This window comes from Nyctereutes procyonoides, unplaced genomic scaffold (genome assembly GCF_905146905.1).
Source record: "Nyctereutes procyonoides isolate TBG_1078 unplaced genomic scaffold, NYPRO_anot_genome, whole genome shotgun sequence".
Lineage (NCBI taxonomy): Eukaryota > Metazoa > Chordata > Mammalia > Carnivora > Canidae > Nyctereutes > Nyctereutes procyonoides.
The window spans coordinates 14,102,859-14,128,577 of NW_026575136.1; the positions used below are offsets into that span (position 1 = coordinate 14,102,859).

At 39.7% G+C, this 25,719-nt stretch overlaps 1 protein-coding gene across 21 annotated transcripts in view; it reads right to left on the reverse strand.

Moving 5' to 3' along the window:
• Nucleotides 1-25,719, reverse strand: part of LOC129495594 (nebulin-like) — a 201,565-nt gene that overhangs the window by 69,352 nt on the left and 106,494 nt on the right. For all 21 annotated transcript variants that reach the window (XM_055303241.1, XM_055303247.1, XM_055303246.1 and 18 more), the window contains exons 78-106: nt 25,221-25,424; nt 23,801-23,905; nt 23,553-23,660; nt 22,871-23,182; nt 21,940-22,143; nt 21,005-21,109; nt 19,999-20,106; nt 18,067-18,378; nt 17,050-17,253; nt 16,070-16,174; nt 15,336-15,443; nt 13,785-14,096; nt 10,871-11,074; nt 10,483-10,587; nt 8,357-8,461; nt 7,945-8,256; nt 7,128-7,232; nt 6,481-6,579; nt 6,187-6,288; nt 5,933-6,040; nt 5,207-5,518; nt 3,767-3,871; nt 3,560-3,664; nt 3,098-3,205; nt 2,209-2,316; nt 2,000-2,113; nt 1,368-1,565; nt 870-974; nt 85-189 (exon numbers count right to left, since the gene is read on the reverse strand). In XM_055303241.1, coding sequence (XP_055159216.1) covers nt 85-189; nt 870-974; nt 1,368-1,565; nt 2,000-2,113; nt 2,209-2,316; nt 3,098-3,205; nt 3,560-3,664; nt 3,767-3,871; nt 5,207-5,518; nt 5,933-6,040; nt 6,187-6,288; nt 6,481-6,579; nt 7,128-7,232; nt 7,945-8,256; nt 8,357-8,461; nt 10,483-10,587; nt 10,871-11,074; nt 13,785-14,096; nt 15,336-15,443; nt 16,070-16,174; nt 17,050-17,253; nt 18,067-18,378; nt 19,999-20,106; nt 21,005-21,109; nt 21,940-22,143; nt 22,871-23,182; nt 23,553-23,660; nt 23,801-23,905; nt 25,221-25,424 — 4,587 coding nt within the window. The remainder of the gene's footprint in view (nt 1-84; nt 190-869; nt 975-1,367; nt 1,566-1,999; nt 2,114-2,208; nt 2,317-3,097; nt 3,206-3,559; nt 3,665-3,766; nt 3,872-5,206; nt 5,519-5,932; nt 6,041-6,186; nt 6,289-6,480; nt 6,580-7,127; nt 7,233-7,944; nt 8,257-8,356; nt 8,462-10,482; nt 10,588-10,870; nt 11,075-13,784; nt 14,097-15,335; nt 15,444-16,069; nt 16,175-17,049; nt 17,254-18,066; nt 18,379-19,998; nt 20,107-21,004; nt 21,110-21,939; nt 22,144-22,870; nt 23,183-23,552; nt 23,661-23,800; nt 23,906-25,220; nt 25,425-25,719) is intronic.

Sequence of the window (25,719 nt, forward strand, 5' to 3'; positions counted from 1 at the left end):
AAGATGGGTTATTCCTTTCTGCTGTTCAAAAATACAGAAGGACAGGAATGGCTTGTCCCGGGAGAGAAGTCTGAGAAGACGCACCTCACTGGCATTAATGCCGCTTTGAAGAGCAGTCACGTAAAGTGGTGTATCTGTGACTAGGTTATAATTCTGCAGATTTTCTTTACCTGCTGCCGTGTACAGTATCTGTAAAGAAAAAGCAAGCACCAGAAATGGTAAAATACACGTCTGCCATCAGAATCAGCGGTTTGTGCCAACTTAGATGAGCCTTTATTTCATTCTGGGTTTCTGCTTTAATAGTAACAGAGACGCCATCGTTCTGTGTTCCTGCTGACTTTGTATGGTCGTCAAAACCTGGCTCTTTGCCAGATCCTCTTTGTCATTTTGTTGACTTTTCCATGCACGCACCCCCATCCCTGAGTGCCTCAACCATCTGTTACCCCGCCCTAGGAGAGCTAAACCATATCCTGGGGACATTTTCCAAACATCTACTTTTTTTTTTTCTACTTCAGAACTTACGTCCCTAAGGTCAAAGCATGCATTTGCATTCTACTCTCTGCAAGTTAACCTAAACAACTTCCGTATTGATGCTTGAGGGTGGTTCACTCTGAAACACCTCGCAGGAAACGTTTTGTACAAACATCAAACGCTTAAACCCCAGGAGAGACCAAAACCAAGAAGGTCCCACACCAGAGCAGGTCATCAGGAGAGGCTGTATCAGGCAGGGGCCTCTGGTTTCTGTGGCTCACATACTGTTAGAGTAGCTTTCTCCAACCTGGGCACAGGGCTGGCCTGGCTGTCACCCCACTGAAAGCACCACAATTCCACTGACCCACAGAGAGCCAGTCCTTCTGGGAAGATCTCACCTGACTCTGGAGATCATAGGATTTCTTGGCCTGGAGGATCTGAGGCGTATCCCAAACGTAGCATCCAATGCCTTTCAGCCAATTCAAGTCATCCTTATACACGTTCTGCAAGAAAGAAGGGATGATGAGAGGTGACAGGTACTAACTGAATTTATAATCGGGCATTTTGATAATTTCCCATCAGCCACTGGCTGTGCTGAGGGCTTAGCGGTCATAGGGTGGGCCCCGCACCAGCTGGAGGGCTTTCCGGCCCTGATCTAAAAAAGCCTAGGAGAAGAGGAAGAGCTAAAGTTTTGTCCAGAGTAAAAAACAGGTTAAATATTTAACATAAGGGTCACATGGCTCAGAGGGGATTCTCACACCAAAAAGTGGTTATGTGTGCCACTGTGCTTTAAAAAGCAGCAAAATTTATGAATACGGGGACAAATGGAGCATAGGGGGCCAAGGCACGGTTGAGTGAAGGTGTAACTAAGTCAAGCTGCAGAAAGGGCATCATACATCGCTCAGGATCTCCTGCGCGTTGCGGGCCCGAATAACGCCGGGTTCTTCCGGGAGAGACGTCCACTGGTGGAAGTAGTGCTGGTACTCCAGGTCACTGAGGATGTACTGGCAGTGTTTGGCCAGCACGTGATTCATCATATCGATGGGGATGTGCACATTTGCTTTGGTATCCTCGTAATCTCTTCTGTAGTTCAACTAAAGAAGCACATTTTTTTAAAGACAAAAAGAAGAAAGATTAAAATGTTAATTATTCAGATCCATCTCTCTCAGGGTCTTATCCCTTGTATAGATTAGTACCTTCAGGATAAACAAAGGCTAAAAGATACTTTTTAAATATATTCTTTGTTCCCAATTTCCCTTCCTTTCATAACACAGGGGTAAGTAGTCACCTTGTGTTTTCTGCTTTTTCAAACAGGTACTTCACTGTGGGTTTGGAAGTGGAGGAGGGAAGGAAAGGGAGGAAAGCCCATAGTTACCAACGGTAACCGGCAGGGGTGGGGATGAATCTCAGGGAAGGAATGACTCCTTCCTCACCACCCCATGGCTCTCTCAACCGAAGAACAGGTCACCAACAGGCCCTAACAGCACCCTCCAGGGTTCAAATCCTCGTCACAGTGAGCTTTGCTTACCGCACTCCTCATCTTCTGGAAATCCAGGCAGTGGACCACACCAGGGAACTCACTGATTTCTTTTCCAGCCAGGTAGTGGCCTTTCTGCTTCTCATATGTCTCTTTGTATTTAAGCTGTGAAGTAGGTACAACGTTGAGAATCCCTGGGATTTTCGGACCAGCTCCCCGGAGAAGACTCTCGAATGCACAGAGGAAAAACCACCACTGACCTCACTGTTCACGTAGTCGGCGTGCTTAGCTCCCACGATGGGAATGTACCGCTCATCCAAGGTGTAGCCGTAGGCCTTGGTCCCTTCCCATGCCCCTTTGTACAGTATCTGGAACAAAGAAATATGTGTCAGCAAGTTTGTAGTCAACTTCCTTCAGGTATTGCTAAAAAGAAAATGGTAAAACCAAGGTAAAATATTTATGTTTAAAGGCCAAGAGCCCTTACTGCGTCTACCTAAGAGTACGGGAGAATCTTCTGGTTTACTGCAGATTGAATCTACAGACATCAGGGTGTTTTAGGACATTTATAACAGAGTATAGCTGTATTTAAGTTCTGGTAAAAGTGGAAATACATTTTCACACAGGTAGAGAATCACCAAAGATTGCTTCCCATTGGGCATACACACAGACACACTACGCGCGCACACACACACATCATCCTTTAACTCAGCTGAATTAAATTAGTGTTCCATTTGTTGGCTGGAGATATTTATACATGACTGCCAGAGAGGGACTGGCCCTTCCTCTCTTTTCCCTGTTAGCAGGTGTTCAGTCCTCTGCACACCTACAGCTGGTATAGCACCTGCTACCTTATTATCTATTTGCCTGTCCATCCCCCTCATTGGCATGGGCTCCCGATGGCCTTCTCTGAGCATTAGCCTCGTAGCGCTTTCTACAGTGCCTGGCACATCTTTGGAGCTCAAAAAAAAAAAAAAACAGCTGAATAAATGCTACTTCTAAAAACAAGAGCAGTTATTTCTAATAAACAAGATTAAACACAATAAAAATGATAGCTCTTATAAGTTCAGTTGTTCACAAAATCAGCCAAGAAGATGAATTAAGAGCTTAAAATTAAGAATTGAGTTGTAAATCACATAAAATAAAACTTACAGTACTGTAGAGTTTTCCCATGTCTTTGGAGTGGGTGATATATGGTGTATCTGGAGAAAATGTATACTTGCCCTTCAATACTTTATTAAATGTTTCTTTATATTTTATCTAAGGAGAGAAAACAAGACAAAACCAATCCAAATCTTTGGTTAATATAAATGTATATTTAAAGTTTCATTGTTTCTACCCAGCAAGATAATCATCAGTCTACATTTAGAGATTTAAAATGAACGAACTGATTAGATTTAATTTGGACAAGAATATAGATGTTTTTTGAAAGTGAGTAAAGTACACCTCTTACTAGTGACTTTAAAGACATGCCCACCAGAGATGATCTTCTAGTTTCCCGCCCCACTGTCCATTTTCTTACAAGCAGTTACCTGCAGGTGAGCAAATGCAGTCAATGACACACAATGAACTCCCCAGTCCATGCACACATCACTATACACAAAGCAAACTTACGTCACTTTGATTGACTGAGTTAATCTTCGCCAAAACAATCTCTGGAGGATCCACCACACTTGTGAAGTTAGGATAGTTGTCGAGAGCAGCTTTCTTGTATTTTATCTGCAAGGAAACAGAGATGAAGACCGGTCTCCTTCCAGTGGGTACCTGCCCCCATTGGCAGGCAAGGCGGCCAGGCATTAGGCAAGAACAGGGTTTGTGTACCTGATTCACCATTTCCTGGTTCTTCGTAACCCTCACGTAGTCCACAGAGTCCAGAGGCATCCAGCCAATGCCACGGAGCCACTCCAGGTCAGCCTTGTAGACATTCTGAGAGCAGGAAGAGACATACAACGCAGGCATAAATGACTCAGGCACAGGATTACAGACAGTAGGTCTGAAGCAACTTTTTCAGGAGCTTTTTAAGGATTTCCCTCTAGTGACTGTCATCTCATTGATGCAATCATGATTTTACCTGTTCACCTGAGAGGTATTTCATGAGCCTATTATTATGAGCAAAGTACTGTACTAGGTGCTTTGGGGGATAAGTATAAAGGAATCTCGTGATTCCTTTTATATTCCTTTATAAGTGGAGAGTGTAGAAGCAAGAACACTCAAGGGCTATGGGAGCTACGGGCAGGGAGCCATTGTTTTTAGCATTGAGCCTAAGGAAGGGTTTTACCCAGGAGGGTGTGATTTTAGATGAACTTATATTTAATTACTTAGAAATATGTGGGACCTTTAGACTAACTACATAAAGGAAGGGATACAACTAAATGCTCCTGTATGGTAGAGTAGGGGACACATCCCCCTGGCCAAGCCTAGCTCTCCCCTCCCTACTCCACACCAACCACAATGGAGCTGCTGATCTGGTTAAATGTCCATAACCATCGTTCTGCTGCAGCAACAGGGAGGTGGCAAGTTCAAGCTCAGCACCTGTGTGGCAGGCAGCCTGACTTCCTGTTTCCAACGTGGTAATGAGAAGACCAGGTGGGTTAGCTCCAGGGTACGTCTGAGCATCAGGTTGATGCATGGAGTTTCTGTTCCTTATGAGCTGCTGGCAGCAGCTAGAGGTCTGGGCTCAGGCCTCACTGCAAGGTGGCCTAGGTCATGTATTCTCTTCCCTACCCTCACCAAAGCTCTGTGTGAGCACATTCTGGGCCCTCAGATAGTTTATCAGTATTTTATTTCCCTTTTGCTTTGATTCTTTGCAAGCAAGTCGTTCATAAACGCCGGAAGGAAAAGAGATGCTTGGCAAAGGGCTTTCCCAGGTCTTTGCCTATGCTAACTGCCACCTAGCATTGTTAAAATCCCAACTCACTCTCCATTCTCACCCCAAGCCACTTATTATTTTAAATCAGCTGATAATCTCCCAGGCCGATGTGAGATGTTGGTGATGTCAAAGATGATGCAAAAACAAAAAAACAACCAATTAAAAAATTGGCTTTGAAAGTTATTCAGAAATATGTAGTCAAAAAGGCAAAGCTGTCAGTCAATCATTGCTCCTGGTCTTTCTCTACATCAGATTCAGCCTCAATTCCCTTCTGGGAACAAATTCAATATTTATGGCTCAAAGTTTCAAAGCCTGGTGCTTCCAGAGTGTGGCTTATAACTCTCCAAGTACACCATACATTCCTAGGTCATTAAGAAACAAAAATCACTTACATCGCTCTGTAGGTCATAGGCCTTCCTTGCCTGGATAACGTCATTTTGGTCAGGATGACAGATCCATTGGTGCAGGTAATTACGGTAATCGATATCACTGACGAGGTCCTGCCCGTGCTTGGCGGCCAACACCGACACCATATCAGCGGGTATATTGATCTTGGCCTTTGTTTTATGGTAGTCCTCTTTGTACAGTCTGTCATTCTGAATCTGGCCTGCGTGCTCAAACCAAACCAGTTTAGGATCATCTCTCATTGTTGGAACACCAACATAATGACCTCTTTGTTTTACATGTTCAGCTTTGTATTTCAGCTGGTGGGAGGAAAAAAAAATAGAGATTCCATCAGTTTTGACAAGGAAAAGGGGAGCTTGAAACATGAGCACACACAGTCCCTCAGCCTTTTGTCACCTGCCTCCCCGAGAATATAGAACAAAAAGTACTGACATAATAAATATGAAGAAATACCAATTTAAAAGTAAAAAAAAAACCATTCGTTTTCTAATTCTGCCTATGTTTTATTGGAAAGCTTAGAGATTTTAAGGAAGTGAGGGAATAGAAGAGAGTAAACACTCAAACCATAGCTTTGAAAGAAGGCAACAAAACACAACACTCTCAAAGCCCACAGAGAGGGCCAGAAGGGAGCAGGGACTCCAACCATCCCCAGGCCTGGCCAGGCCTGCTAGCCCCAGGAGCCCCCAGCATGCACTCGTAGAAGGATGAATTACCTCGCTCTGAACATCACCAGAGTGATGGGCGTGAACAAATGGTACTGCATCTGGAGGCAAAATGTAACCTGTAGCTTTTTGTTTCTCCCAGCCTTCCTTGTAGAGATACTAAAAGACAGAGAGCCACAACAGAGCTTAATCTAAGGAGTCAGAAGGGTGCTGGTCATGTACATACATCTCTCACCTTTATATATTTGTCCTCAGTCCCCCCTGCCACCCTCCAGGAATATCAGGCATCTGGCTGAAACCCATACTTGGTCCAGTATCCGGGCTGCCTCCTGGGCAGTGTGCAGCAAAGGGGTCTCGGTGAGGGTGTACTTTGATTTGGTATCATTCCAATCTTTCCGGTATTTAATCTGGAAATGAGAGGCCAGAGGGTTAAGTAACTTGATATTAAGGAAACATAATGTTCAGGCAAATGCTAGCATCATCTCATGATTACAGTCTGTGTCTCAGACAATGACTGCACGCTGAGCTAAAGTAGGTGGAAATCTTTGGAAATGACATTTCACGATCTGACAATTTTAGAATGACAGCCATGTACTTACATCATTTAGGATCTCACCACTTTGTTTTGCAGTCACATAATCAACTCTGTCATCCACGGGAGTAAAGTTGAGAGTTTCTATTTTCGTGCGATATTTTTTCTATTGGAAAGAAAATATCTTTCAGATGGTTTGTCCTGCCTGAGCGGACAAAGAGACACTAGATTTAAGGGTCTTTCTCTACTAGAAGTGTAGAGAGCCGTATTTGAATGGCACCTTCTTGACAAATTTGACTTTTTAGCATTTTATTTTTTAACAACTGGGTTGGCCTCTCATATCTCCCATGGATTTTAAAGTAGCAGGTTTGCTTAGTTACCAGAGTCATATAATATATCTTATGCATCATGTTACTCAATACATTTTTTTCAACTGAACAAACTTCTCCCACATGTACTGCCATTGGTGACAAAAGAAGTTTTCAATTCATACAGTTCCAAGCAACAGCTGAGTACACTGCATATTATACCGTGGTTGTGTTTCCCTGTGATAGGGACAGTATGGGACTGTTTTGGGAACAAGTATGTCTGACATAAATAACAGCAATTGTGATTGTTAAAATGGAAGATGGGGAACGGCTGCATTTTGGCTTGTACATTTTTGTTCAGTCTCCCAGGAAATGCACTGAATGGCAGGGTAAGATCTTGTGATACCTCACTGAAGATGTCTGCAGCATGTTTGGCATGGTTGACAGAAACAGAATCGTTCGGCATCCACCCGATTCCACGTAACCATTCCAAGTCCGCCTTGTAGACAGCCTGTGGAAACAAGGCAGAGTGATGTCAGCAACCTCAGTCACATGGTCCTATTTATTCTACCCCTTGGTGTGACAGACAGATATAACATAAGGATGACATACTCAGGCAGGTATGCCTAGCAGGTAACATAAATAAATTCATTAGGTCAGGTGATATGGAAAATTGGGGGACATATTTTCTGTTTAAAGGGGGTTAGCCTCAATTCAGCTCCAGCTATTGTGGCCAAAGGGTAATGCATGTCCAGAGCTTCATTCTGATTTTTCTAAAGAGCTAAGAAATCTTAGATTTGTACTCCAAATTTCCTGATTTAAAAGCATTGGCAACTTAATTCAAAGATTTTTAAACACTCTATCAACTAAAAAATCTTCTCTGTGCCTATATCCTGTGCCCTATAAGACTGCCAAAGTCTGTCTTACGGTATCAACCTCTGTTGTTCCACTTAAATTCCACAAATAATATTTTCATAGTAGTTGTCTTTATACTGTTACTGTTACGATTAAGATTTATATTCACACAACCATTTACTCCTTGATACAGAATCTAAATCTTTCATGGCTTTGGTGATTTCTGACACCATATTACAAGGTCTAACTAAAACCAAACTCTTGGCATATAAAGACAGGATGCGATGATACAAAATTCAATGGTATAAACTTTCTGGGAGTCTTTGCAAAATGATAGAAAAGCTCATTCTAAAATGTAGCCCACTCACATCACTTTGCAGTTGGTAGGCTTTCTTGGCCTGAATCACATCGTTCTGGTCAGGCATGCATGTCCACTGGTGTAGGTAATTGCGGTAATCAATGTCGCTGACCAGGGTCTGGCAATTTTTAGAGTGCACAATGGAAAGCATATCCACAGGGCTTTGGAACTTGGTCTTCCATTTGGCCCAGTGCAGCCGGTATTCTCTTTCATTCTGAATCTTGCCAGCTATGAGGGCCCAGCGGATCTTGTTGTCATCCCTGGCAGTGGGGGTACCCACGTAGTGTCCCTTCTGCTTCTCATGGTCAAGCTTGTATTTATACTGGAGATGGAAAAACAAAGCAGATGGATCACAATATGTGCTCCTGATGCACCTAGGCTGTTTGCTTAAAAATGGGCAAGTCAAACAAGGTCACACTTACATCACTGGCAATCTCCCTGGAGGCCTTGGCAGCCTGGATCGGGATGGCATCCAGCCGTACATCGCAGCTCATCTTCATTTCATCCCAACCTTCGCGGTAAATTTTCTGAAGAGGAGAAAAAATAAGGTAGCATTTCAGATTCAGATGTACTGATAACTTCAGGGGTTCCAGTAGAATTAATATCAAAGCAGGACAGTTTGAAACCCCAGAATCATTTAAGAAGGGAATAGGTAAAAGGTTGATTCTGTACCACGCTCCTGGAATATGAAACTGCGTCTAGAGTCCAAAGATCTGGGCTTGATGAGAGTTCTAATTTAAATCATGGCTTCTAAGTAGTTGTTCACAGTTTATATAACAGAGCTTAATGGCTCTTTGTACCGGTTTATTGGCAGCATTGAAATACAGTTAAGATCAAACAATGATGATTACTGGATTTAATTCAATAATTCAATTTATTTAATTTCAGAATTAAACTCAATTTTGTAATCTTCAGTATTATAAACATTTTGTGGGGAGGTTTTTTCCCAGGATGATTTCTTAGATCTTCTTATACGGTTGACGATGATTATTTGGGAATTTTCGATGTTCCTTCTGAGGCACAGAGGTTAACAGCCATTTTTTTTAAAGCAGGTTCCACACTCAGTGTGGAGCCTAATGTGGGCTGAGATCACAACCCTGAGATCAAGACCTGAGCTGAAATCAAGAGTTGGATGCTTAACTGACTGAGCCACCTAGGCACCCCAGCAGCCATTAAAAAAAAAAAAAAGAAAAAGAAAGATTTATTTGAGAGACAAAGAGAGAGCATGCAGATGCAGGGGGAGGGGCAGAGGGAGAGAATCTCAAGCAGACTGCACACTGAGCACGGAGCCTGATCCTGAGATCAAGACCTGAGCTGAAATCAACAGTCAGATGCTTAACTGACTGAGCTACCCAAGTGCCTCCACAATAGCCATTTTCTAAATGCAGCGTGTTTTTATTTATACAGAGAAGTTAATTAAGTTAGTCTTAATATAATGTTAAGCTGATTTACAGACAGCTTTTAAAATATAGGTTCATATTCAAATGGAATCATTCTGTATTGACAATGTCAGACTCAAATAATAATTTAAATGTATAATTCAGAAATCATACTAATCAATATGGAAGCTTTAATAACAGTGTAGAAAGGAGAGATGAATTTTAATTCTTAAGAGTTTCATGGGCTTTGCATCTTTGAAATAAGAGTACTCACACGAATTTTGCCCTTGTAAGTATAGGCAAGTTTTGTATGAATTTTCATTCAAGTATTTTTATGAATTTTGGGTGGTCCTATTTAACAATTGACTCTTTTTGTACAAAAGAAAAAGTATTCTCCATATTTCAATGTACTAAAGGATATTTAATGTAAACTTATTATGTTATTTAAAAATCTTTTGTTTTTATTTAGTTTTATTGCACATACTGTTATACTCTTCTAAATTATGTAATACATTTTTGTCTGTGTAGTCAAATATATTTTTTTATCTGAACTAAAAAAAATCTGGGTTTGAGAGTAAACTTCATCTACTAACTTGGAGAACACGGATCAATCCTCAATCACTTAAAGTCTTAACCTTTTGAAAGTATTCTCCTATGAGATCACCTGGAGGACCCTGACATCTGAGAGGAGAAAGAAGAGTCCTTAATAATCTTAATTTCTTGCTATATGTTTTTATTCTTTTTCCGGAGTCATTTTGGTAATTTATGATTTCCTAAAAATCCCCTACAGATCCAGGTTTTAAAGTTAATTTGTATAAAGTTTTGCAAAGAATTCCCATAATTATTTTGTGTTCATCTGTCATTAATGCCCCTTTCTTGTTCGTATGTCTCTTCATTCATTCCTCTTTCAGCTTTCCTGTAACTTATTCTCTTCTCCCTTTTGTCACGTTGACATTGGCTCACCAGGTTGGTCGCTGACCTTGCTGGGTGACTCAGAGCCAGGGATCTGCTCCTTTCCTCACTCCTGGTCAGAGGGCTGATGGTAAAGAGTTTTCCCCATCCCCAGCCAGCCAATCTTTTCTCTCTAGCCTATAAAGAGCTCCCCAGGGATATCATAGCACCAACTGGGTGACTTTCTAAGCAAAAAGGGAGTCTGTTGAGGTACTTACATTGCTCACATTAAGAGCATTGGCTCTGGCGAGATTAATTTCTGGAGTATCTGGCATGATGTGGACTGAAGTTTTATCCTTGTCCCAAACTTCTCTGTACTTTGGCTGCAGAAGAAAACACAATAACAACATTACTTTGCAATTTTTAATTCTTCTAGTTCAGTGCACAACTTTTAACTTTTCTGATCCCAAATTTTTCATATTAAGGAAAAACACCTAAAAGTTTTTCACATGTTACTCAAATTTAATATTAAATTAATATTTTTGTTTAAAATCTATAAATAACAATAAAACAATCCTACTAACATTACATATTAAAACCTAAAATCATCAATGGTATCATTTTACAAATAAATTACTGGGTTAAAGATGAGGAAAAGTGACTTACAATACTAATATTTTCAGCATTCGACTTAGCAAGGACAACTTCCGGTGTGTCAACAATACTTGTGTACTTGAGGCTCACTACAGGTGTCCGATAGACACTGTCTAGTAGGATCTTCTGAGCATTTTTGACTCTCAACACTTCAGGAGACCCTTCGGGCATCCAGCCAATGCCACGTAACCACTCCAAGTCAGCCTTATAGATGGCCTGGAAAAGAAAACAAAGTTAGGTAGAAGCAGGGTTTGTTTTTAATTATGATAAAGTAAGAAAGCAGTTTTATGGTATATTTTACCTCCCACAAACTAATTAAAATTGAGCACTGGCCCAACAAACACAATTCATCATGTGCAGACTAGGATGTGTTAGAGCTCAGCAATGTTCTAGTCTGCTTTTTCTGTGGCGGGGCACCTATGCACTCATAAAGCAGAGTGATGCAGAAGGAGCTCTCTCTATGGGATGCATGGAAGGTTTTCAATAATTTTAACCTCATACTAGTTCGGGTGGACTTTTAAAGCAATAATAACGGGCTTTCCAATAAGTTCCCTGCACAGCAGCCAGAACGATCCTTATAAAATTCACAATTCAAATCTGACACCACAACATTCCTCCCATTGCATGGTTTCCCACTGGCCTTAGGAAAAAGATCAAGTTCTTTACATGGACTAGAAGGTGATGATAATCTAGCACCATCTTATATGCTTCCCTTTGACCTATGCATTCTGACCACACTGGCTTTTTGGTTTGTGGTTCGTATACAGCCCTCCCCCTTTGCATATATTGGTCATTCTGTAGGAATGCGCTGTGTCTTCCTCATAGAAGCAGCTCCTGTGCTCCCTTGCAATCCCCACTAATGTAGTAATTCCTTAGATAATCTTTCCCCACCTCACTTTTTCATAGCACCATCGATCATTATTTCTCAGCCATCAGATTTTTTGATATTGTCTAGTTAATATCTGTTTATTTGTTATCAATGTAAACTCCCTAAAGTCTGAAACTTTGTCTTGGTTCTTCCTCTTCATTCACCATTGTTTCTTCAGTGCTTAGCACAATACCTGGCACATGGTGTATCTTAAAGGGGTAATTAAGAATCCAATCCTACGGTGGTAAACAGTAACAAGGTTCTTCAAAAAATTAAGTGTAGAAATACTGTATGATCCAGTAATTCCACTACTGGGTATTTACCCAAAGAAAATGAAAACACTAATTCAAAAACATACATGCAACCTAAATGTTTACTGCAGCATTGACAATAGCCAAGGTATGGAAGCAATCAAGAGATGGATGGATAAAAAAAGATGTGGTGTGTGTATACACACACACACACACACACACACACGCATAAAATATTACTCAGGATAAAAAAAAGGATGAGGTTTTGCCATTTGTGACAACATAGATGGACCTAGAGGGTACTATGCTAAGCGAAATAAGTCAAACTGAGAAAGACAAATACCACACGATTTCACTTATATGTGGAATCTAAACAACAAAAGCAAATGAATAAAAACAAGCAAACAAAAAAAGCAGAAACAGATCCACAGATATAGAAAAACCCTGACAATTATAAAGAGGGAAGGGGTGGAGGGTTGGGCAAAATGGGTGAAGGGGAATGGGGGATACGGCTTCTAGTTATGGAATGAATAAGTCATTGGGATGAAAGGTACGGCATGGGGAATATAGTCAACGGTGTTGAAATAGCACTGTATGGTCACAGACGGTAGCTACACTTCTGGTGAGCAAAGACTGGTTGAATCACTATGTTTTACACTTGAAACTAATGTGATATTATGTACTTTACTTATGTAGACTGTACTTTAATTTTAAAACAAAGAATTCAATCCCTGGTTCCACAATTTTGATCTCAGTTGGCTTTTCATTTTCCCAAGATAGCACTTCCTTTTGAATTAGGATTTACATTTTCTTGGTTATTTGAACTTGTTTTCTCAGATACAGGTAAGTGGTTAACCAGATAAAATTGCTCTATGTCAAATACAAGTTATTAATTTCATAAAAAAATCATTCTGTTCTTCAGAAATGGTATTTTAGTAACTAGTTAATAGGATACAAATAACAAGCTAGAAAGATAGTATGAGGAGTGAATTATGGAGTAAAACTTCTATCTTAGTGAAGAAGGACATTTTATGTTTTAGCGTATAAAGTATGATGGATACCCAAAATTCAAAAGAAGGGATTCCCAAAAAGGATTACATACAGATTTTGAAGTTTCCCTTTCTCATTCTTTAGAAACTTGATTCATATGCATTCCTTCGTATACTAATGTTATTCAGGTTAATGCACAGACTGCATTTCTCTAAAAACTGGCCTAAATCCACCACTTGGCAACTCATTTCAAGATGGGTATACTTTTCTATATCAAATTTATTCATTATGAGAAAGCATTCCTTGAAGTTCATGGGAACAAGTTTAAATAATTAAAAGAACCCATGATTTCCAATAGAATGAGCAAAAAATATAAATAAATCTAAAAACACTTTAGGTAAACTAATGAAACACCACACTGTGAAGACTACTACATTAAGGGAAACTAGGGAGTTTGGAGCATGCTGCTAACCTTTGAAATTAATTTTAAGGAAATATTCCTGTCATTCTTCAATTGAGAGGCCATGGGAATTTTCATGTTTAGGAAACTACAAACACAGCACACATTAAGGAATCTACAGAAAAATTCTGGTAGCACCACCAACAGTAAAAAAGAAAACTTTCTAAATAAGCCTAGCAGTAAGGTAGGCATTCAGTAAAGTTGATAAAACACTAAAGGGAAGGGCTTATTAGGGAGTTGTATTTTCCCAAGGCCTAGGAGGAATGACCAGGCAAAGCTGTGGAAGGCTTTCTCCCTAGAGAACAGCTCACTACTCAGACACCTCGGCTGGTACTCTCTGCACAAGCAACAACTTACATCACTCTGCAGGTCGTAGGCTTTCCTGGCTTGGATCACATCATTCTGGTCGGGAAAGCAAGACCAGTGGTGCAGGTACTGGCGATAATCCACATCACTTGCTAAGGCCTGGCCTTCTTTGGCAGCATTGATGGACACCATGTCCACTGGGATGGAGATCTTGGCCTTGTGGTCATTGTAGGCCTTTTTGTACAGCCTGTCATTCTGCATTTTTAACACACTTGCTGCCCAAGCCAGCTTAGGGTCTTCTTTGGCATTGCGACATCCAATATAATGGCCTTTCTGTTTCTCGTAAGCGGTTTTGTATAGATACTGGTATATGTGAACAAAAAAGAAGAGTCATTTTTCTCAGTTCACTTTTTCTAAACAGTCTGCTCCAAATAAGTCCATCTCCCCTACATTAGCCTCTTTTGGGCACTGTTTTTAAGTCCATACTCTAAGTTTTATGATTCTTTTTTTAAATTTTTTTATTTATTTGTGATAGTCACAGATTGAGAGAGAGGCAGAGACACAGGCAGAGGGAGAAGCAGGCTCCATGCACCGGGAGCCCAATGTGGGATTCGATCCCGGGTCTCCAGGATCGCGCCCTGGGCCAAAGGCAGGCGCCAAACCGCTGCGCCACCCAGGGATCCCTAAGTTTTATGATTCTTAACACATTGGTTTATCTTCTATGTCCACATGCATGAATACATTATGAGCATCTCTAAGGCAAGAAGTGTGCTTCTAGATTATCCCCAATATAGGCTTATCTAGTGTTTCCCAACCTTGAGTCACTGTCTACTACCTTCACGTTTTGCCACAATCAAGTAGCACCAGTGCTTCATACTTTAAATTTATTTAAACAAAGATTCTAGTCTATAAACTAAAGTGTAAACTTCGAAATATTTTTATTCTAAAATTTATAATCCCGTAAATGGAAAAATATATTTCTAGCACATTTTAACATATAACTTTTTAAAAATGCTTGTCCATCCACTGGACAAGAACATTCTGTATGTTTAAAATTATCACAGGAGGGATCCCTGGGTGGTGCAGTGGTTTGGCGCCTGCCTTTGGCCCAGGGCGCAATCCTGGAGACCCGGGATCGAATCCCACATCGGGCTCCCGGTGCATGGAGCCTGCTTCTCCCTCTGCCTGTGTCTCTGCCTCTCTCTCTCTATCTGTGTGTGACTATCATAAACAAAAAAATTAAAAAAAAAATAAAATTATCACAGGAGAAACTTATGTATGCTGCACTTCAAGAAACAGAACTTTTTGTATCCATTGAATTTTTAGAAGTGCTTGTAAATTACATGATTTTGAGAAGATAGTGAAAAGAAAATAAAAACCTGTGCTTAAACATAAGAAGAACAGAACCAAGCCCGATGCAAAAGGGGCACCGAACTGTTGTACAAGTTATTCTTAGATTTGAGATTTCAAAGCAAGACACTAATCACGATGATCTCCATTCTACTTAAGTGTATTGGGAATTAAGCTAAAGATTAGAAAAGTATTGACTCCCATATGTCATCTATTAGTGTTGGTTAAGGCTGGGAAAAAAGGAGCTCTCACATCACTGGCGATATCCCTGGAAGCCCTGGCGTGCTGAATTGGGATGGCATCTTCCCGCAGGTCATAACCTGTCATCTTGACATCTTCCCAAGCTTGTTTATAATGTTTCTGCAAATGGAGATTGCAATGCCACAGTTAATCTGAAGAGGGAGCCACTGAGTCAGCCTTACTGATGTGTAAGAAAACCTGTTAAGTCACATGGAAAATTAGTCTCCCCTTAAGATTTATAAAATAGGCTGGTTTCTTAACTTAATGAAATTAAGTTCCATTAGATTTTTATTTCTTTTTATTTTTTTCCAGTAGAGTTTTAAATGCAATTTAGTAAAGTTCATTTTTTTCAAGAAAGAAATTAGGAGACAGTAAATCATGTAAAAATGAGAAAAATACATAGCGTTCGGCTTTAAAAGGAAAAATCAATGATGGGCCACTAAAAAGAGAACCAAGTAATACTATACTTGCATATGTATGTTTTTATGTGGTGTTTTTGGTGAAAGCAGTGCATTTTTCCTTCCAACAAAGGACACACATCTCTATTTATAAACACAACATGCATATGCATACGCATGCCTGTGTACATGGGTGCTCACACGTGGCACTTCTCATTTGTTTAAATACTAGAAATCAAAGGAATGATAGGGAAATGCCTTTTGCTAAATTTCCTCTGGAACATACCAACTTAAGTTTCAGTGAGGCAGAAAATATTGTGTAAACCAAGTGAGTGTGTAGCTCCTTACATCACTGATCTGTATGGCATTGATCTTGGACTGCAGCATCCCTGGAGTGTCCGCTGGCACATTCACATTCGCTTTCTCTCTCTCCCAGGCATCACGATACAATGGCTGGTAAAAAGGAAAAAAGGTGGTTGATAAGTAAATAGGCCAATTACTGCACGAATAAAATTATAGGGACAATTAACAGTTCTCTTTGGATGTTCGCAGATATCAATGATATAAATCTAGATTACATTTTATTTTCATTGTGTGAATTTTTTTGGTTGTTGTTGTTAAGTACTCTCCACAGCAGCATGGAGCCCAACATGGAGCTTGAACTCACGACCTTAAGATCAAGACCTGAGCTGAGATCAAGAATCGAATGCTCAACTGACTGAACCACCCAGGCACCCCTTCATTTGTGTTATTTAAAAGGTGCCAATAATGACTCCAACAAGAAGAATACATTGATGTATGATGTAATATAAGTGGAAAATGAATCAGAAATACAGTAGTAAAATGATCCTTTTTCATTAAGTCACATGTAATCATCTGGCAGGTAAACCTACATGGCAGGTAACTATGATAATCCACATCACTAATAAAATCCTGGCTTTCTTGGCCCAAATAACTATCACAGTATCTAATATTCAGGCCACCCTTGGACTTTTCAATTTCCCTCATGATTAAAAAGCAATAAAAGGTGGTAGTTCTGTGATCATGGCATTACCTAGTAGACTTGCATTACAAGCAAGACCTCAAAATGTATTCAGAATGTGTATCAGAGTTTGCGGAATATAAAGATGCCCACCGCATCTATGTCAAAGAGTCATCTAGGTAACTGAACTGTGGATACCATTAATTGATTGACTGTGAAATTCTATCTGGATACATGAATGTTCAAGGTTCTAATCCTGGTAGTAGCAACTTAAATGTCACACAGTTCTTATGGAGACTTCTTCAATACGTCCGAACGCATCATACGCATCATCAACCCCGCTTACCTCACTGATCTGTACAGCATTGATCTTTGCCTGGATGACTTCAGGGGTATCAACAATGCTGGTGAATTTGAAGTCCTCAGGCTTTATACGATACAACCTCTCATTCAGGAGATTCTGGGCATTCTTCACTCTCATCACTTCCACAGAACCCTCTGGCAACCATCCTATACCCTTTAACCATTCCAGGTCTGATTTGTACACGTTCTGTATGAAGGAAGGGACCACAGAGTTCAAAAGAGTCAAGTCTGCTCACTAGACCACGATGCCAGCAGGCCACACACTACCTCTATTTAAACTAGCTGGGTGGCCAGTCCCATGGAATGGAAGGATCAACATTAAATATTAATATTTGGGTGTTATATCTCTGGCACACATCTCTGGGAGAAGTTCACGTAATCCTACAGGAATTGGAGCAGGGCTGACGAGTGACCCTTGTGGAATCACAGCAATGGCACATTGTTTTGTTTTTATACAAGGTTGAGCATCTGTGCTCACTACTTGAAATCTGCCTTTTTTGCACTACTGAGAATAACATCTGTAAGAATTTGGGAGAATAAGGTCTTCAGAGGCATATATACTGAGGAAAAAATACATACTTTTATCTGTATACACCACTCTATAAATATATGTACATGTACATTTTTTCTATATGTACCAGATAAACTTAAAATCCAACATTTCCTTACATTCAAATTTATTTCTGAAATTTAGATATCTGATTATGCAAACATAATGGGTTAAAAACAATTGGGACTGAAATTTTCTATCTAATTACATAGAATAAGAGGTTTTTTTGTCTTAAAAAAATAAGACCTTGGCACATAAGAAGGAATCCTCCACAAGACAATGTTCCAAATGATTCTATAACCATGAAATATACAGATTATGTTAGGTTCTATTAAGATTACCACTTAAATTATATCCCTAGGGAGTACACCATGACGCTATTCACAGAGACACACATCTCCCCCAAGAGTCTGGTGATAAATATACGCATATCAAAAAAAATATACGCACATCACTCTGCAGTTCATAGGCCTTCTTAGCCTGGATCACATCATTCTGATCTGGCAAACATGTCCACTGGTGCAGATAATTGCGATAATCAATATCGCTAACCAGGACCTGGCACTTCTTGGCCTGAACAATTGACATCATGTCCAATGGTGTATTGTGAATTCCTTTAGACTTCTCATAAGCTTTCTTGTATTCTCTGTCACTCTGGATCTTGGCAGCGTGTATAGACCATACCAATTTGGGGTCATCTTGTAGGGTGCGGAAACCCACATGGTGGCCCAGTTGCTTACGGTAACCTTCTTTGTACTTGTACTAAAGTGGTGAAAAATCAGATAAACAGACATATGAAAATAATGTAGTAAGAGGACTTTTCATTAAATGTTTTCCAAATATTGGCAGTCATTATATATTTCAGTTCACTTTGAGGAAAATAGGGCTATTTTAGGTAGTTTGATAGAGAATGGGAATAAATCAGGAAGGAAATAGTATGGTGAATAAGTTACAAAAAATTATAGCTGACATTTACTGAGCAATGACTATACACCAGACACTATTATGAGTGCTTCAAATGTATGAGGTTGATCCGTGTGAAACTGATTTTTTTTTAGTAAAAAATAGTTTAGTAACAACTACAATACCATTTAATCTTCCCAACATCTCTGTGAAGTACATACTATTATTATTATTACATTTTTCAGATGTGGAAAATAAGACACAGTGGGTGTAATCATGGGTCTTCAAGGTTGCCTGAATGGTGGAACATTAAGTCAGTTGGTCCCCCAAGAGTACTAACAATACCTCAGTAGGAAAAAGTTATTTGTGTGGTTTTGGAGACAGGTAAAAAGGTGCATATTTCACAAGAATGGAAGCAAGGTCATTGGTTTGAATTAGATGACAACAAAAGGCCTGGGAACAAGAGTTTCCATCTTGTTCACACTTGTCCTAAAAGTGTCTTAGGACAAGAGTAAGATAATGTCTTTTCTTTTCTATATTTGGATAACATAGAAAAGTTTGGACAAAAGGGAGGGAGAGACAAGCGGGAATAAGGCAGATACTATAGATTGGCTATTGTATTTAGAGATAAAAATGAGAAATAAGAGGGAAGAAACAGGTGGATACACAAGATAAAAAATAGAGAAGAACCCAGACAAAGGGAACCGGATTGCTTAAAGATTTGGAGCTGAGGGTGGGAGGTAGGGAGCTTGGTAGGATAATTATTTTGACTAAGTTTTTAAATTACCATTAAACGAACTTCAAAAGGTTGCTGAGAGCATTATACATAAGCCTCCAGTATAAAATCTTATGTATAAAATGTGATTTCAGTCTTGTCTTACATGAAACTTTCAACTGCGATCTATATTTATGGAGAATGTCATAAATATTTGGGGGATAAAATGACACTGGTCAATAATCAAATCTATTGGTTCCTGAATTTTCCCCAAGAATTCTGCATAGATTCTTCGTGTTTTTTTTTCACTTCTACTTAGAAACAACCAAGACGTTATACACATACCTCATCTATGCTAACCTTAATGTGCTTCATTCCATTTTAATGTTTTTATTTTTTTAAAGATGTATTTGACAGGGAGAGAGAATGAGAGAGAGCATGAACACAGGCAGGAGGAGCAGCAGGCAGAGGGAGAGGGAGAAGCAGGCTCCCCACTGAGCACAAAACCTGACATGGGGCTTGATCCCAGGACCCTGAGATTATGACCTGAGCTGAAGGGAGATGCTTAACTGTATGAGCCACCCAGGTGACCCCATTCTAATGTCTTTAAATAGAGAAAATCTTTTTTAAATAGAGAAAAGTCTTTAGTGCAAAACAAAATTGTTTACATAGATTTTTTTGTAACCTCCCCCCTCAATTCTTAAAAAAACAAAAACTCTATTTGTTAAAAGAAGAGATAAACCACAAGGAAATAGAGGCCATACCTCACTGGCAATATCTCTGGAGGCTTTGGCTTGCTTGATTTCAATGGCATCTGCCTTGAAGTCATAGCCTTTCTGCTTGGTCTCATTCCAGTCTTTTTGGTAAAGTTTCTATTGAGGGAAAACACAGGTTTGTTTACAAAAATTGAAAATAAGTGAATACTCAAAATATGAATATGACAAAATGTAAATGAAGACAGGATAAGGAAAAACAGGCATTTCTGAGTTCCTCTGGTTATTGGCTATTTCCTTAATAGACTGCAGGATACTTCTGAACTAAGATTTTAAAGCTAAACATCTAGATCTACTAAATGTTTGAATACTTGTCTTCATCACAATACGGTACACATCTGAAAATACCCCAACACACAATACATGGAAACTAAGAATCAACTGTGAAGCTACAAAACCTTCATCAAGGTATCATGTAAGGTCCGGTAAGATTTTTTTTTCCTAATGTTGCCTTTTGACTTTTCAGAGGTCCCTGCTAAAGGGATGTGATATAGATATCTTATCCTTTGGATATGACTTAAAATTGTCTTTTAACTTTCTGACATGGAAAATAAGACACAAAGCTAATGGCTTTGAAATGTCAAACAATAATGTTCTGGATCAATCAAAAACCTATAAAGATAAATTAGACTGTCACCTCTTACTCCCTCAAGTAAGAGAAATTCAACTAGGTGTTTCAATATTCTCAATATATGATGAAACTGAGCTATGGACATTGGATATAGAACAATGCTTTCAAGATTGAAAGGAAGACAACAATAGAATTCAGATATTCCAACTCTTTGTAGTCCTGGGACCCAGCCATGTATTTAAACTAACATTTAAAAGAGAGAATTTCCATTCATATTGCATTAGGAATGGAAGCTAAAGAGAAAATGTTTAGCACCAAAAGCTGTACACATTTCTAAGATAGGTAATTTGTCCATTATACCACACTCCCAAAGCTGACATATATTTTCCTATGAAGGTATTTTCACTTCATATTTATGCCTCTTACATCGCTGATTTGCAGGGCATTTATATGGGCCTGCAGCATGACTGGCGTGTCAGAAGGAATGGTGATGTTGGTTTTATCTTTATTCCATGCATCTTGATATAGTTTCTGTGGAGAGAAGGGAAATATTACTTGAGTAGTGAATATGTGAAACATTAAGACTTAGAGACTAACCTGAAAAAAATTTTTGGGTGGTTAATTATATGTGTTAACTTGGCTTAGGCCACAATACCCAGATATTTAGTCATACATCATTAAAGATGTTTCTGTGAAGGTAGTTTGCAGATGAGATTAACGTTCTTCTCAGTAGACTTTGGTAAAGTAGACTACCCTCTGTAATGTGGTTGGGTCTTGTCCAAACAGCTGAAGGCCTTAATAGAGAAAAGACTGACCTCTGCGGAGCAAGAAGGAACTTTGTCGGCAAACTGCCTTTGGACCTGAACTGTGACTCTCTGCTAGGTCTCCAGCCTTTTCAGCAGGTTTTAGGCTTGCCAGCCTCCATAAACATATGGCCCAGTTCCATCACATAAAGCTCTCTTCCTCTGTGTATGTGTATGTATACAGACATTGTCTATAGATCTATCTACATCTCTCATATATACGTACACACATCTATACACGTACATACACACATATCTATATGTATCTATACGTATCGACATCACCTATTGGCTCTATTTCTCTGGAGAACCCCGACCAATACAATGTCAAACCATTTAAAATGCAGCATTATGCTACGTGTTTTAGTATTTAATAGGAGTTAAAGAAATATTTGTTCTACTTTGCATGTGCTTTTACCAAACTTGTCAACAGATTCTTAGAATTGCTCCCCTCACTATAAGTCTTCCAAGGGGAACAGTCTACTTGTTCAGTTTGGGTGGCATCCTTTGAAAACAGAGTCCTGCAAAAGGAATGCTTGGTAATAGGATGGTTCTTACCTCACTTATTTGCAGAGAATTGGCTTTTGCCAGGACAACATCTGGAGTGTCAACAATGGAAGTGAATTTCAAGGCCTCTGGCCGCGTTCTGTAAAGTCTTTCATTCACCAGGCCTTGAGCATTCTTCACTCTGTTCATTTCTACTGAGTCTTCTGGCATCCAGCCGATGCCACGCAGCCACTCCAGATCTGCCTTATATACACTCTACAAAGATGTTAGACAGAAATTATGTTCTATGGTTAGACACACCATCTCATAATTGAAAAATAAAGTACATGGAATCTAGGGGTTGATAAGCACAGAAGATGGTAGTTCTAAAAAAGTAGGACCTGCGATTTTACAGGACTCAGGGGTTTTAATATCAATGACACAGTAATTTGTAAAAGCATAATTATATATCCTAGCTGTGAGGAGTGATAAAATCGTAATAATATTGAATTTCTTGGTAATTATTTGATATTTCCAAAAAATTATAGAACTGAAAACACTTTTATAAAGGAAATTTTGTTGAATCTCATTCCATTTTAATTCTATAATAACTGAAGAAAACTTTGGTCCGTGGATATAGTACAATAGTGGCAGTTACTTTAAAAGTAGTCAGATAATTTGTGTTTGTTGGCAATATATTTTCATTGCCAGAAAGTACAGATGACATGAAGAAAACAGTCTGGAATCTAGGCCAGTAAATGAAAGACATGGCCTAAGTAGGATTCTTCATCTCTATTCTTTGATTCCTAGGGCATAACTCCTGAATATGGGTTATGTATTAAACAATGCGAGTGGTGCCCTCCTGTGTGTGTGCAGTGCATAATCCATGAGTCTATTCACACAAGGGTCCAGAGGAGTCTATTCACAGAAGGGTCCACAGGAGTGGACAATTAATAAATCTATGCCCTCTCATTCCGTCTTTCCCAAAGTTTGTGTTACGTACATCGCTCTGCAGTTCATAGGCCTTCTTTGCTTGGATAATGTCGTTTTGATCAGGTAAGCATGTCCAGTGATGTAGGTAATTTCGATAATCAATGTCACTGACCAAAGTTTGACATTGCTTGGCCATCACGATGCCTAACATGTCCACTGGGCTACTGAATTTGGTCTTCCATTTCTGGAATTCCTTCTTGTACTCCCTTTCACTTTGAATCTTCCCTGCATGTATGGCACACATAATCTTGGGATCATCTTCAACACTCTGGGCTCCAATGTGGTGGCCTTTCTGTCTCTCATATGCTTCTTTGTATTTGTACTAAAATGAGAGAAATGCAGCTTTAGAAACCTAGTTTTAAGACTGTATACATGCCAACAACTGCAGAAAACGTGAACACCCACAAGAAAATGGATAAGAACTTCATATCACAAACATTTTGGCATCTCTGAATAATCTTAAGCTCTATCATAAGCATAACGGTGGTATATTCATTTATCTTCACTGGTGCAGGCCTTCCAGCTACAATTCCAAACTATTCTTCTCTGTGACAACAAAGGGAAAAAGTCAAAGAAAGTAGGAAGCAGGAGTAGGGAATACATGTGGAAACAATTGCAAAATGTGGCCAACCGGCCTCACAGTGGCCATTCTGCAGCGTGACACCAAAGGGGGTTAGATAAAGGCCACTTACATCACTGGCGATGTCCCTTGAGGCCTTGGCACTTTTGATGGAAATAGCATCAGCCCTCAGATCATAGTCCTTCATCTTTGATTCATCCCATCCCTTGGTGTAAAGTTTCTAGATAGAGGATAATACATAACAGAAAAATAAGAGTGGTTTAGAAAAGTTAATAGGCCAATTCCAGACAGGAAAGTGTAAGGTAGAAGTAGGTTAATGAATCCGAGAAAGGCTTAAGAGATAATCAGGAAGCTTCTTACTTGGCTGATATTGGCAGAATTGCTCTTGGCCAATATGATTTCTGGGGTGTCTGGCATCACATGGATGGAGGCTTTGTCAGCATTCCAAGCTTCTGTATATAAATGCTATGGGGGAAGTGAGGTAAAACCCTTTGTTAAAGCTCATACATTACAGTTATTTTCAAATTTAACACATTTTAGTGTTAAAAAAATCCTAAAAGCCCTCGTAAGGCTATTTTACAGGTGAGGGAAGCAAAAGGGTACTGGGGAGAGTGAAACATGATATTTAAGCTGCCATATGATAGCTTCATAGCTAATATGAAGTGATATAATGGTTTCAATTATTAATTCTTCTCTTCCAGTGAATCTCAAGCTTACTCATAGGACCTCCAAGGATGGAACCCGGCTATAGTATTATGATATAGTAGAAGTCCCTAGACTCCAGAGTTAATCCCAAATTCAAACCCAATTCCACTATGTCCAAGCTGTGTAATCTTGAGAAAGGTACATAATGCCTTAAATTCCTCATTTCTAAGAGGTAGATAATCATATTTTTACTGAGTGCTTTTGAAGATTAACCATAACATATGTAAGATGCCAGAGTCTTAGTAGGCACTCGGCAGATTTTATGGTGTTTCCTATTCTTATCACTGTAGTTGCTGTGATAGACCTGGGATAAAATAGAATTTTGGGGGTTTTAATACTTCAAGCTTTGGATTTTGCTGAGAGTTGATGTCATACTCTGCATTGAGCACCCAATGTTGGAAGATGTCCAAGCAGGTGCAGAAGAATTCAGGTAAGTTCAATTCAATCTAAAATGTGAATATTAAGGACCTCCAAGGTCCTCATATAAAGAATGAGCCCAGTATCAATAAACAGATTGCTAGAACTCCAGAAAAAAGAAGTGATTATCTATCCTGTGTAATGACACTAAAAGCAAAAGTAGCAGCTCACTTCCTAAAGTAGACTTCCACAATCAAACATGGAAGAGCAAACCAAGGAACTAATTTGAGTTGTTCACTGGCATTGCTATAAACACGGTCTCCCAGAGTTCAGAACAAAATACTAAAGGGCTGTTTATTCCTTCTAGGAGGCATAAAGAGAAGTCAGTGGTTTGAGTCTGCTCTGCCTAGAAGAATGTACAAGGACAAGTAATGGATCGATGGATGCCTCCATGTCACTGCTCAGAAGAGTACGTGCATTACTCCCAAGAAATTATCCCAGGCTATGCTTCCTCGTGCACACAGAGAACTGGGGGATACAGTGTTGAGAAGCACATGCAGGTCCAACTAGAAATCAAATAGATGCTCTGTTGAAGACATGTGTGAGAATCAGGCCCATTACCTCTCCTTTCTCTGAAAACCCTTTAGGGCGTTTCTCACTTTATGAGCCAAGTCCATGGAAGGTAGAACTCAGGAAATGGAAACAGTTGGATACTCACTTTGCTCATCGTCAGGGCATTATTCTTTGCCAGGACAATCTCTGGGGTGTCTGTAATGCATGTGAATTTGAGCTGGTCTGCTGGCTGGCGGTACTTCCTTTCACTCAGGATTTCTCCAGCTCTCTTCACGTTCTCGATCTCTACAGAACCAATGGGCACCCATCCAATGCCCCTCAGCCACTCCAGATCAGACTTGTAAATAACCTGAAAATGAAATAATGCTAAATATTACCTAGACAGCCTGGTGTCTGACCTGGAGTTAGCATATAGAGACACTGTATAGCTCTGAATCTTACTGTGTGAATTTCTGGGAAGACCCAAGACTGACTGACTTTGCTGTAGAGTGGCTAGCCCAACACTCTGTCGCTGAAGGTAGCCAATGTTTGCTGGTTTAAAGACTCCTCAGGGATCCCTGGGTGGCGCAGCGGTTTAGCGCCTGCCTTTGGCCCAGGGCGCGATTCTGGAGACCTGGGATCGAATCCCACGTCAGGCCTCCGGT